Source organism: Halyomorpha halys, unplaced genomic scaffold, assembly GCF_000696795.3.
Source record: "Halyomorpha halys isolate HHAL.00 unplaced genomic scaffold, Hhal_1.1 Scaffold236.1, whole genome shotgun sequence".
NCBI classification, from domain to species: domain Eukaryota; kingdom Metazoa; phylum Arthropoda; class Insecta; order Hemiptera; family Pentatomidae; genus Halyomorpha; species Halyomorpha halys.
The window spans coordinates 714,968-729,675 of record NW_027115525.1 but is presented as its reverse complement, the minus strand read 5'-3'; the positions used below and the strand labels follow the sequence as shown (position 1 = coordinate 729,675).

Genomic DNA, 14,708 nt, shown 5'->3' with positions numbered 1-14,708 from the left:
ATGTTTCTTGGCCGATGATATTCTATCCGTGTCCACCCTGGCTCCTCTACTTCCATTTGGGCCTCCACCTCTCTAGCGCTTGTATCAATGAGATCTTGAACACATTCCACAAACGAGCGGTCGTTTTGGTTCATATTCTCTAGGTTCAGAACTGCTTTTCTCACTAATCCGTTACTAGTCATAATTCAAAAAAAAAATTTTTTCTTTTAGACTGAAAATTAAACCGGTTATCTAAAAGTTCCCGGGTTTCGGCACCAGTTAAGTATCGGCACAAGCCAAATGTCAAAAAAGAGAAGAAGGAACAAGATGTAACACGTGTGAACTGCTGTAACATACTAATTTTATTGGGTTCGGTACATCTCTTTATATACATGCGAAAGAACTGTAAATCAAATTAATTTTATTCATTAATAAAAAAGGAAAACCAACTTAACACTTTATAAAAACTTAAACTAATTTTATAATTAAAAGCAAAAGAAAACTGTCGATGAATGTGCCTTGAGCAAATGTGCGTAAATGTTTAAACCTAATCTCACCAGATGACAGTGGAGATGTTCTGGTAGCTCGCAGAATAGGGGCCCCTCTGTGAGTGAAGTGGCTTGGCCTTCAAGACAAAAGTCTACGATGTTCTTACTATGGAGCATGCGAAGCTGCGGGGAACACTAAAACTGCAAAACAATGCAGTCATTATTAACAATCAGGGATTGCCTCTTCTTTACCGTCAAAACATCGCACCACTTTTGTTTTCTTTTAGTAAACACATATCTTATAGTTAAAATAAATCGATTTGACAAACTGACTAAACTAATAAAAATATAACATTCTTGTGTGATTGAAGTGGCTTGGCCTTCAAGTCGAAAGTCAATGATGTTCTTACTATGAGAACTTGTTCACTAAAGTATTACAACATGCCTAAATTGAGTGAAAAGTTGAGGTTGTGTAAACGTTTGGCAACTGAGTATTTTGTTGGTCTAACTTGTGAGGAAGAGAATCAAGATGAGCAATTGACAACTGTCATTACATTATTATTATTATTGTCATCCATTGCTTTATTAGTTATAAAAACATTCAAAACAATACTAACACATCCAAAACAATACTAACACAAACTGCAAGCAAGTAACCTAATACGGCAACAGATAAATGGAGACGAGTTTAGCTGGTCTGTTGCTTGACGTCATTCTCCGTTTAACTGACCTAGTAACAGACTCTCAACCATGTTACATGTTATATCGTTTTAAAATGATAAAAGAAGGAAATGTTTCTCTATTTAACATGGGTTTTTCCATTCAACACGCTTTAACATGTTAAACTAAAGATCATGAATACCCCTAATATTTACATTCTCAACTTGAGAATCCCCCAGCCCACGCCAGAGGGATAGAGTAGGGTTCTTCGAGCTTATAAACACAAAATAACTAAATATAAAACATAAATTAGAAATATACTTGACTGAAGACTAAAAAAAAGAAGAGTCTCAGGAGCGTGTCAGCGAAGGAGCCAATCACCAGCTGCCTCCTGTTCCTGTTAAGGTTAAAATTCCAGACATTCCTATTATCCTTAACGTATACCAGAGCTATGGGGACGCGATTTATTTATTTGTTTCATCGGTGGGACAGACCGTGGAGGTCCAAGACCTCGCGCGATGTACTGAGGAAATACAACGCGCGTTTTCTGATTGGTTTTCATAGGGTGAGTCCGTAACTCCCACGCCTATTTTTTGTTAGTGCCACCCATTGGCTGACGGGCCTAACAAATGCCCGGAGGGAGATTGTGAGTGAGTATTGCATAATTTTATGCTTGAAAAAAATCCCGGGTAGGGCGGGCTCGAACTCGCATTCTATGGGTTGGCAGACAGGCGCTTTATCATGCTGCTACCGCCATCCTCAGGGGCGCGATTAATTGCCCACTTTTGGTTTGAAGTAGAGTAGGGTATGGTTAGGGTATGGCCATCTACCAGCGTCAACCGCGATTACTATATTCGCTGAAATCTATTATTATTGAAATCAAAATATTTTTCCAAAACGGACTTGTGGAACTGTAAAGTTCTGGGAGAGATCCTACCATCTAGCACATGCCATTAGTGGAACTTATAATATACACAATGCTCGAATTTATGCGACTGAATTTATGTAATAGAAGTAATCACAGCGTTTTGTCTTGTATACAGATGTCTGAGATAATTTTTATTTTCTCATATATGTACATGGAATCTATAGTCAGTGGAAATATTGCTATATTACAGGATTTCGATGGAAATGCACATTTCCATTTTGAGTCAAGATCTTGAATATTTTACGAACTCTGTAATATCTTACCCTTGATGGAAGAGCTAAACTTTACTCAATTTCAAATTTATCGATGAAATTTGAATAGTTTTTGTCATCATCACATCCAATTATATAAAATAATTGTAGTATAAGTCGTCTACCATGAGATAAATACTCATGGGAAAGACTTCAGGGGACAAACAGTAGGATATTCAAGCCGACATATAAGCAATTTTCTGTTTATATTGTGTTTTATTAAATGTATCATATTTCATTAACACAGATATCATTTTATCTATTGAGAAATAGATGAATAGAATCTGCCACTACGTTAGGCAATAAGTAATAATGATAAATTATCACATGCAAACTAAAATTTAAAACAAATAAAAATAAATGAAAAAATATTTACATAAAAATAAATAAACTTCTATATAAAATAGATAAATATAGATAAATAGAATTATGTACATGAACATATAAGGGTAGAATAAAAAAAGAAAAATTTTGAATTAATATAACAAAAAAATTATAATATTAATTAAATAAAATAAGCATTAGTCATATATACAATATTTACACTCTCGACTTGAGAATCCTCGCCCTCTCTATCCCCCCTAAGGGGTAGTGTAGAGTTCTTCGATCTCATAATTGTACAAGAGCCGGGGAGAAAAAAAGGCAGTTATCTCACCTTAATGTTTTATTACTTTAATGAATCCTAGGTATAATTACTAGTCAAAATTGATGAGTCTGCCAAGTATAGCTAGGGGGAATAAAAAATGGGTGCTATTTCAAAACCTTAAAAAAACATTAATTTTTAATTCGGAGCTCTATATTTTAATAACTAACAACAACAATAGAAATCTAAGAGAACATTAATCAAAGAAGAGTAAATTTGCTGAAATATTAGCCCTAAAAGAGCTATTTACGTCCAATAATTCTCGAAATATAGCTTTTTAAAAAGCAAAATTTCGTAAAAATCTACTGAAAGATTAGTAGTTAGTTAATTAATTTTGAGAAATCTATATCTCAGGAACTATGTGACGTATAGGTGTTTATTAGTACTCAAATTAAAGCTAGTTTAATGGATAATAAAGAAGTTTATGACCTTTACCTTCGTAGGAATAGTAGTTTTCATGAAATTTGCTAAAATAAAATTGATTTATAGTTGTTCGGACAATAAGTTGGATTTATGAAAAACTTCATTTCAGAAACCATTGGACGTACAGATGTCTGCCAGCGCTCAAATTAATGCTAGTTAAATTTACTACAAAATAGTTAATTATGTTTATTTTTGTAGGAGTAGTAGTTTTATGATATTTGACAAAATAAACTCAAAAAATGATGATTCCTAGTTGTTCGTATAAAATGTTGGATTTTTGAAAAAATATACCTCTAGATCCATAAGACGCACATATGTCTACCAACACACAAATAAAAGAAATTTAACTTACTCTAAAGTAGTTTATAACACTTATCTTTGTAGGGGTAGTAGTTTTAATGAATATTCACATATGAATATAAATTTGGCAAATGAAAATTTGTCCCAACAACTATATATTAATTTATTTTAGCCAATTTCATATAAACTATTACTGCTACGAAGATATACATCATAAACTACTTTATAACTCATTAAACTAGCTTTACTAGTGCTAATAGACATCTTTACATCAAATAGTTTTTGAGATATAAATTTTTCAAAATAAATTCACTAACTACTGATCTTTCAGTATGTCCCATACAACATTTTTATGAAATGTTGCTTTTTAAAAAGCTATATCTCGAAAACTATTTAACGTAAATAATTCTGTTGGGGCTCATGTTTTAGCAAATTTACTCTTCTTTAAATGACGTTCTCTTAGGTTTTCTTGTGTTGTTACTGCTTTTTAAGATATACAACTCCGAATGAAACATTAGTTTTTTATTGCTCTGGAACAGCCGCCATTCTTTCTTCTCCCTACCTATACTTGGCAGACTTATCAATTTTTACTATTAATTATACATAGCTTTCATTAAAGTATTCAAAAATTGGGGTGAGATAACTGCCTTTTTTCTCTTCACTCCCAACGGGTCATCTTTTTTTTCATTTGAGCATTTGGCTCAACTGGTCCCCTTTTTTGTTTATTGGATCCGTTTCTTATTTTATATTATGAACCGAGGTAGGAAGATCTTAGTTATTTTAAGAAATCTGGGTTCTTCAGCCCCTGATGGAAGAGCTAAAATTTACGATTTCAATTTTAAATTGTATTGATAGTGATTTAGAAAATTGTCTTCATCACATCAAATTATCTTTTTTTTTTTTTAATCATTTATTTATTGTTATTTACAACTGTATAACATATATACAACAAGTACATCTGCTGTAGGTGAGATAGTGACATGATACAAAGATGTGGAGAATCTACCTGTTAATAGAACTCCAGTAACATTTCTAGAGGAGGAGATCCCGAGGCCATCTTCTTTTCAGACGCCTTGGAGGATTATTAGGTAATGAAGCAGAAGCCAGGCTAGAAACAAGTGGATTTGGGTGGTAGGGAAATTTTCCATGAGGATTGGTATATGGTTTTGGCCAAATCGGCAACATATGGGACATTGAGGTCATGATGGATCACTTGATTTGTGGCAAAGTAAGGAGCATTAAGGATTTTACGAAGAATTTTGGACTGTAAGGATTTTATCGGGAAGAATTTGATTCAAATTATCTTTAAAAAAAAAAATAATATGAGTCGTCACCATGCCATAAATGCTCGGGATATACATACATATAAAATGGGGAGCTCTACGAAATCTAGTGGCCGTAGATAGCACTAAGAAGGTTTGATTATTCACATTTTTTTTTCCATATCTTCCAGATCGCTTTACCGATTTTGATTTTAATCAGAGAATCAATGCACAATATTTCACTTATATTTACATAATTATTAATCCCATGCTATCTTTATTAATAATCTTATTCTCATAATTTTATTTTTATTAATTCGGCTCCATAACTCGATGTCGAGTCCTGGCCTCCTGCAACAGCCTCCACCAATCATTAAGATCCTGTGCGGCCGCCATCCAGTTCCTCACTCCCATCATGGTCCTGGCATCACCACATACACTGTCACTCCATCGAAGGCGTGGTCTTCCTCTGTGTCATGCTCCATGTAGTCCTCCTTGCTCCTCTGTCACTCTCAGCTATCCGAGCAACATGCCCTGCCCACCTCAATCTACTGAACCTCACAAACTGGACAACATCTGTTTCCTTATATAAAACTTTGAGCTTCTGGTTTGTTCGAAGTCTCCATATCTGGTCAACCTTGACAGCTCCAAATATTTTACGAAGAATCTTCCTCTCCAAGACCATTTAGTGCTTAACCAGCCTTGGAGATAGTCCACGTTTCTGAACCATACAGAAGAATTGGCGTCCAGCAATGCCATCTGCGTAAGCAAGTCAATCTCATAATATTGCATTGTCAAAATATTTTTAATTATTTTGTATCTTTCATAACCCCTATGGAGCTCTGCAAAGTGGAGTGAAACGTCGGAAAATAAATACTTGAAAACTATTCTTTGTTTCTTTTTGACAGCACCCTTCAACCTCTCTTTCGTATTCAAATATGGCCAATCATTTGTATATAGTTTTACTAATTATAATCACTCAGTTTGTAAATTTAGTATGTCGGCTAGTTATATATTTAAGTACTAAAAGGATACAGTTTCATTGTAAACCAATTATTAATATTTTGTTTTTATGAATTGTTTTAATATAACATGTTTATTTACAGTACTTTTTTGGTACGTGTAACTCTTAATGCCAAGATTCTCCGAATACAGACAAATTACATTCTTTGTTCCAATAATGATGTCAGCAATTATAAGAGAGAGACAGATTCAAAGTATATATATTTTTTATTCTATTTTGACTAAATATAGCATGTTTATTTGTTTACATTATTTAATATTGGCTAAGTTATTCAATTGTACAGATTGTGATCACAACATTAACAGGGCACCTGTCTTCCAACTCTCCTATAAAATGAATAAACTAAAACAATGATTAATGCCGAAGGATAAATTTTAGTTAATTATAAAAGATTTATTATTTATCATTTACTTACTCAAGTGTGTTTGGGTGGTAACAGATTTTAAATGGGCCGCAAGTATATCCGGGATAGCAACACCAACCTTTGGTCCAACAAGGTATCATACCAGGTGGATTCCCATTTTTATCCTGGACTACGATTTCTTTCATCTCTGAAACAGTTATTTAGTTTTTAATTTCGGTTCTAATGAAAAACAAATATCAAACTGCAAAATAAACTTAAATAAATCTAGTGTTTATTCCATTGAACATCCCAAGTTTATAAAACTAAAAATACAATTATTTTGTATTATTAAAACAAAATATAAAATATTTATCTGAAATTCCAATAAGCCAACAGGAGCGGGAGTGCTCTATAAGAAGTGCTATGTATCGAGGCCTTAACCATGATTACAACAATATGTCGTTTATTCAGGTATGACGAGGGATCGGAATCAAATTAACCAGGTGCAGGCCTCTCCTGGAGATGTCATACTTTTTCACCCAGGAGGAGGGGGACGTCTACCTCAAGAGCCTTCGGTCACCGATGGCCAATGAGGAAGGAGATTCTAAAATAAGGTAACGCCCTAATAGGGAAGTGGGAGAAAAAGAGTAGGGTAACGAGACCAGGAAAAAGAAGGTATTAGAGATATAGACGAAAACAGTCAAGGGTCAGGCTTAGACGGAGACAGTCAAGATGCACTTCGACCAGACGAAGTCGTGAAAAGGGCCACGAGACCTGGCATCCTTTATGAGCGACACCTACGGTACTACATCCCACGGAATCAGCAGCTATAAGTATAAATTAACCAATAAGTAATAATGTAATAATCTATATTTTATGGCAACCTTTATCTGAATCATTGTAATCATAATAACAAATTGTAAATAAATACTTAGTTTCTTTATGTAGTTTATATACTATTATATAACCTAATATACCACCCTTTATTATAATATATAAGTAATAGCAACAACGTTTTATAAATATAAAGGTATTTAATTGGTAAACTGGTAAACACACAAATAGCCTTTGGAAAAGAATCCAATCATAATAATAGGTAGAAAAAGTGCCTGTCTAACCGGAATACAATTTAAAAAAAATAGTTCTTCCGTTTAAACATAATTTGATCTATTAATTATTAAATAGCAATAGAAAAAATTAATAACTAATCCTCCCGTCTGAACATATGTTCCGGTAACCTACGGCAATAGAAAGGTTGAATCAGTAAGGCTGCCATGTAGATTAATAGTGTCCCATGTGGCCAACAGCCAAATCTCACCTCCTCCAGCGCTCTTGGTGGCAAGAGAAGCAAGCGAGATGAGTGTGAGATAGCCATCTTGTCTTCAACCAGAGAAGCGTCCATCCTTCATTTTTGTTCACTGATCATTAATATCTACATGAGTGAGTAGATTTTCTTGAGTGGTTCCCAGCAGCAGAGAGAGGAGAGGTTTGGAGCAGCAGGGGGAAGAAAGAAGAAAGAAGTAAGTCCACATAGCAATAGTTAACATCCGCATCATCATCAACCACCTCTATGTTAGATCTACGATTTCCATTGCCCAGTCATACAAAATTCTACTAACAATCAAATCATCATGTTTTCTTTAGGTCACCCCCTACACCTCTTGTAACATAACATAAAACAATAGAATTTTATTACATTTAATCATGTTTCATTCTTCAATTATACAGTCCACTCATACCCAACCAGCTAACCAAAAGTGAAGTGTGTCTTACAATCCGGTTGAAGGCATACTTCACACAACATAACTTGATTTATTAATTATTAAAAAATAAATACATAAATAAATAATGCGTTGGATCCACTTATTTATTTTATTAAATTTGTAAATGATGATCCTGAAGTTAAAGTACAAGCAAATTCAGACATGCTAATCTGAGTATTTAAAATGATTAAACATAAATAAATAAAATAAAACAAAAAAATAAATAAATAAAATAATCCTCCTTGTTAAACGTAATTAAATTTATTAATGATAAAACAATTAGTTTGGTTAAAGGGTACAGCTAATATACTAATCTTCTTAAAATTTTTAGTATGGGAATTAATTTGGGCTTTGCCGGTAGGCGGGCTTAGTGTGGTTCATACGACTTGGTCGTTAGTTTTGAATCCAACTCACCCTGTGACTAAATTTTAAGACCGGTTTAAATATTAGAATTGATAGGAAGAATAAAGTTAAAGTGTTTTCGGATAAGGCATAAGTTAAATTGAATAGTTCGGATTAGTAATTATTAATAAAATCCAGACTCATAGAATTCCACTGAATGAGAAATTAACGAATAACCATCTAAAATGCTCTGAATTAACTTTAATTATATAATGATTAACTGCCGTAAAATATAATGTAAATGATGTAACTATAGTGTAAATAAAGTGTAATTAGTAAATAAGTAGATAATTGTAAATTTATATAGGGATATTCTAAGAATGATTTCCCAATACTTTTTCCAAGAATTATTATTCTGATAGTTTTTTGTTTTTGTAATTAAGTTTTATGAGTCAAAGTAACATTACAATGAGCTTCAGACTCTTCAGGCATGGTTCACACAGATTTTCTATCGGCTTTATAGATTTTACATGATATTGGATCACGCAACTAAATATTATATAATATATCTAAAAATAATTTAAATTATCTAAGAAATCAGATAAATATGTAAATAATTATAAATTTGTAAAAGGCCATCACTAAATTGTAAAATTAATGTGTATGATACCACTATTTCCTAATAGGTTATTATACAAATCTTAGGTTCTGTTACTGGTACATTAAATAACGAGAAATTATCAGATATTATCGTTATAGAGTATCGATGAATCTTAACAACTATATAAATGACATAGTATCTGTTACTCTAGGGTATATGCAAATATCAATACGTATCAATTCTAGGTTTGGTCTGATATACCAATTTAATATAAATAGAAGTATCAAATGATATCCGTGATACTGAGATATAGGCATATCTCATTAGGTGTAAATGCTAGGTTTGACACGATGTATTAATTAAAAATAATTAGCGGTATTATGTATTTTATAGTTGGATAATTCTCAATAGGCGAACCATTACTTGAGACCTAAGTGCATGACCTGTATAATATATTGTATAAATAGTTTACCTAGTGTATAAATGTTTCATAGGTCGTTTGAATATACGGTAGAATACATCAATGTAAATTTTTAAAGATATTACATACACGTACATATATATGCAGATTTCATAAAAATCAAACATATGAATGATCAAAAATTTAAGGAAAGATTCATCTAACATGACTTATAAATAATATCTGTATATATATGTGTTGTATATTTTGTAAATATGTTATAAAGATTTAAGATATTTAGTTTATTATAATAATAGTATATTTTGTATGTTTATAATAAGGCTAGATAATTGTTATTTAGACGGTATATAATAATGCTATAATACATGAATGTTTAATGTAAAGTCAGCATAAGAGTAAATTTGAAAATTTTTAAGTTTAAAAACAAACTAGGGATGTAACATAAACTATACTGCCATAAAAAATTGAATTAGTAATAATATTGTTAAATTTTTAGTAAACCCTTAGTATATTCTTATATATCGTATATATTCTTCTTTGCAACCCAGGCACATGTTATGTATCGAAGCCTTAGCCATGATTACAACAATATGTCATTTATTAAGGTTTTTTTGCAATCTGTCCCCGATTCCTGGTTAGGGTAGGAGTCTCTTACTGCGTCCCCGGATATGAAAACATCTGTGTTAAGTTTGTCACATTACCAGAGTCCCCTGAGAAAATTAGATTGGCTAACCTTTAAGTGTTCTAACAAAAATGACAAGTTTGACGAAGGATCGGAATCAAATTAACAGGTGCAGGCCTTTCCTCGACATATGAAACTTTTTCACCCATGAGGAGAGGGACGCCTACCTAGGGAGCCTTCGGTCTCCGATGGCCAATAAGGAAGGAGATTCTAAAATAAGGTAACGCCCTAATAGGGAAGTGGGAGAAAAAGAGTAGGGTATCGAGACCAAGAAAAAGAAGGTATTAGAGATACAGACGAAAACAGTCAAGAGGCAGGCTTAGAAGATGCACTTCGACCAGGCGAAGTCGTGCGGAATGGAGTGTATTTAACATTCATTTTTCGGCGAAGGATGAATCTTTACACTCCCACCTTCAGCCGTCAGGGATACGCAAAAAGGACCACTTGTCCCACTCGACTTGTTCCCTCCACCAAATACCAGTACCAGTACCAATAGGTAGCGCTATAACTCACTCAGCTACCAGAGCCACCTATTCCCCTCAAACTATAACTACATTGGTCTTTTCTAACTTGTCGAACAATAGTAAACCTTAACTTGTAGATTTCCAGTCCGCATTATACGCTTTCTGATATGAGCGAATCTTTCAGCAGCAACAGATTTTATAGAAATATGATTTAACATAAATTGGGATGAAAGAATTAAATTGGTAAAATATTTTTACTAATTTCATCCATTCATATTCCTGAAATTGATGTCTCTATATCACCTTGTGAATTACTAAAATAATGAATGAAGAATATATTATATTTTTTTTAAATTATATATATTTTTATACTATTTTGATTAAATATAACATATTTATTTATTAACATTGCTTGTAATTATATATAAAGCTTAACAACGAAATTCTTATGAATATTAGCGTACCATTGGTGCAACACTCCTGCAAAATAAAAGCAATAGTAGTATTACAAACGCACAAGGATAATTTAGATAATCTTCACTTTATTTTAGAAGTAGGGTGATTGAGGCCATGAAGCTTTAAAGGGAGCAGAGATACTGTTTATAATGAAATAGTGCTGAGTATCGCGAAATGTTCATCCCCCACCAGAATAGAAATCTGAACAGAGGAGTAAGTTGGCGACAAAGAAAGGTTGCAAATGTCCGATGCTAAAAGATGATTGGTGCTCCTCTGGCTTTGCACATCTTAGCAGGCGAGGTGGCGGGAACCTTTATACCTCCTGCGAGAGGAAAAGACAAATTTTGACTTTAACCTTTCGTACAAGATACACGATACAAAAACTCGTGGTCTATAAATCCCCTTATTTCATTAAATTAAAACGTACCGATCATCTTCAGGATGTAGACAATTAGGGAAAAAAATAAAATAAATTTAAAATATTTCTTATTATTTCTTTTGGTACAGAAACCAAAATAAGTCATAATACGGAATTCGCATATCATGGTTATGTATATAAATCAAAATAAGACCTTTCATCCTCAAAACAAAATTCAAAAAAGGGTCAGACATGAAGTTGAACTGTGTAGGGACAGAAATCAGTCAGAGATTTTGTCCATCAAAGCCGATGAAGGATCGCAAGAACAGGCTGAAAAGCATGTTGCATAGATTAGTTTCGCATGAGGGGTATATTCCTTGGTTGCATTTCACACAGGAATAGTGTGACTAAATAACACATGCAAAACTGTGGTTAAAGGTTATTTTTAGACGGCAATCACGCATACTATGACCACTAAAATGTTTTATTGATTTCTAAACATTAATACTCAACGGGCTCAAGGAGATGTGAAGTTGTAGAAGGCTATGTTGTTTCCTCTCAAATATTTTTTGATGTATACCTCCTTCCTTCTCCTTTCTGGCATAGGGAACCATGCTCTAATTAGTCTAACATGAAATGGTCCAGTATACCTAGTCTAACTGAGAGAGATATCAGCACCTTGGCTAGAATCTAACCGGCGCTTTGTCAGTTTCGCGGCTGTTCCTGGTAACGCCTATAGTGAAGTGCCGGTCGTGCGGGTTGGGGAGCATTTAACATCCATTTTTTGGCGAAGGATAAATCTTTACACTCTCACCTTCAGCCGTCAGCGATACGCAAAAAGGACCACTTGTCCCACTCGACTTGTTCCCTCCACCAAATACCAGTACCAGTACCAGTAGGTAACGCCATAACTCACTCAGGTACCAGGGCCACCTATTCCCCTCAAACTATAACTGCATAGGTCTTTTCTAACTTGTCGAGCAATAGTAAACCTTAACTTGTAGATTTCCCGTCCGCATTAAACGCTTTCTGATATGACCGAATCTTTCAGCACCAACAGCTTTTGTAGTAATATGATTTAACTAAAATTGGGATGAAAGAACTAAATTGGCAAAATATTTTTCCTAATGTCATCCAGTCATATTCGTGAAATTGATGTCTCTATATTACCTTGTTAATTACTAAAATAATGAAATAGGAACATATTAATTTTTTATTATACATTATATATATCTTTATTCTATTTTGATTAAATATAAAATATTTATTTATTAACATTCCTTGTTATTACATATAAAGCTTAACAGCGAAATTCTTCTGAATATTAGCTTAATTGTACAGATTGCGATTTCAAAATTAACAGGGTACCATTGGTGCAACACTCCTGTAAAATAAAAGTAATTCTAGTATTATCAACGCACAAGAATACATTTTAGTTAATTATATACAAGTTTTATAATTTAGTTTTTACTTACTTACTAAATCCTGGCCTCTTGTAACACATTTTGAATGGACCGCACGTCTGTCCCGGAAGACAACAAAATCCTGGCATACATTTAACCATACCAGGTGGATTATTGAATGCACCTACTATGTCTTACACTTTTGAAAATAAATCTTTTGTTTTGAAATATATTTGATTCATATTGATTTCGACACATGCAAGAGTAATTGCGTACTCTTGGTTTCTTCTGTGCTCGGAACCAAAGCTATTGATATAATTAATGAAGAAAAAAAAAACCTGAGGTCATAACGTATTATAATGCTCACAAAACTGGAGATGGCACTGCTAACCAAATGCGCGCCACATACAACGTGCAGCGATATACACATCGATGGCCAATAACTTTTCTCTACACTATGTTGAACTTGGGAGGGATCAATTCCTTGGTCAATCAATTAGAATTAATTCCAAGAACAGTTTCCCCAAAGAATTGTCACATGAACTGTGTATTGGACAACTTCAGCAAAGAAGCCAGCTTAAATCCGGCCTTCATACCGCCATATTCGTCTCAAGATCCCTCCCGCTTGATGATCATCCAAAATCAACCCCTCCCCACCTCCAAAAGCGGTCCATATGTTGTTATCGCATGGTGGAAACAGGAATACTTCGGCTCACGAACTACTCTTGTGTGAAATGCAACCAAGGAATTTGCCCCTCATGCGAAACCACTCTATGCAACATGCTTTTCAGCCTGTTCTTGTGATCCTTCATCGGCTTTGATGGACGATGACTCCGACTGATTTCTGTCCTCACATATTTCGACTTCATGTCTGACTCCTTTTTGAATTTTTTTTTTTGAGGATAGAAGGTCCTATTTTGATTTATATTCATAACCATGATATGCGAATTCCGCATTTTCATTTTTTTTTTGGTTTCTGTACCTAAATAAATATAAGAAATGTTTTAAATTTTTCCCTAATTGTTAACATCCTCGAGATGATCGGTAATTATTGGTTTAATTAAATACGGTGATTTAGGGACTCTAATACTATGTAAGTGAAACGGTGGGGTTGAAGTATTCTAAATAAATATTGGAAGAATACAGTTGGCCGTATGAATTAGATAGTAGGAAGATAGTCCGGGTGGCAGTCAATAAAGGTATCAAAATAGTAGAAGAAAAATATTTATTGTTAACCAACGTTTCGCCCCACTTTTCAGGGATGTCAGATTGAAACAAATCAAGTTGATGAAGTAACAACATTGTTTCAAACTGACAAAGCCCTGCAAAGCGAGGCGAAACGTTGGTTAACAATAAATAGTTTTCTTCTATTATTATGATACCTTTATTGACCACCACTCGGACTATCTTCGTACTATATTCTATGTAAAATGACGAGGATTCATTTCCAAGCCCATCCCAATACATGGGATAAAAGAAAAAAAAGAAGAATATTATGATTTAAAAAAATCAAACGAACTTGACCTGCTGTATCATCTGGACTTGATATATTGGGTCCAGGAAGAGTTTGTGGGTCCTCAATGTCTTGAACAATGGGAGACAATAGTTGTTGGTCAGGGATACTGATGGCCAAAACTTGATATATACTGATAATGAACAGATACTTGATCATCTCTATCCGAAATTTCTAACTGAACTAAAGCACCGGTTTCTCTCTTTATCAATTCTCTTCTTATCTGCCCCAATAAAAATAAATAAGCTTTTTAGGGGATTACACAATATTAGAAATATTTATATATTTATTTATTCAGTCAATTTTAAATAAATAGCAAAGTATAAATGTAATCCGACTAGATTGCGACATTTATCGGTCGAAGTGAAAATAACATACAAAAATAATGAACATACATTGAATTC

General features: G+C 33.5%; 1 protein-coding gene across 1 annotated transcript in view; it reads right to left on the bottom strand.

The window, feature by feature from the left end:
* LOC106679956 (uncharacterized) overlaps positions 1 to 14,470 on the bottom strand; it is a 27,794-nt gene extending 13,324 nt beyond the window's left edge. The window contains exon 1 of the mRNA XM_067052560.1: positions 14,316 to 14,470. Coding sequence (XP_066908661.1) covers positions 14,316 to 14,463 — 148 coding nt within the window. The 5' untranslated portion in view covers positions 14,464 to 14,470. The remainder of the gene's footprint in view (positions 1 to 14,315) is intronic.
* Between the last annotated feature and the right edge of the window lie 238 nt (positions 14,471 to 14,708).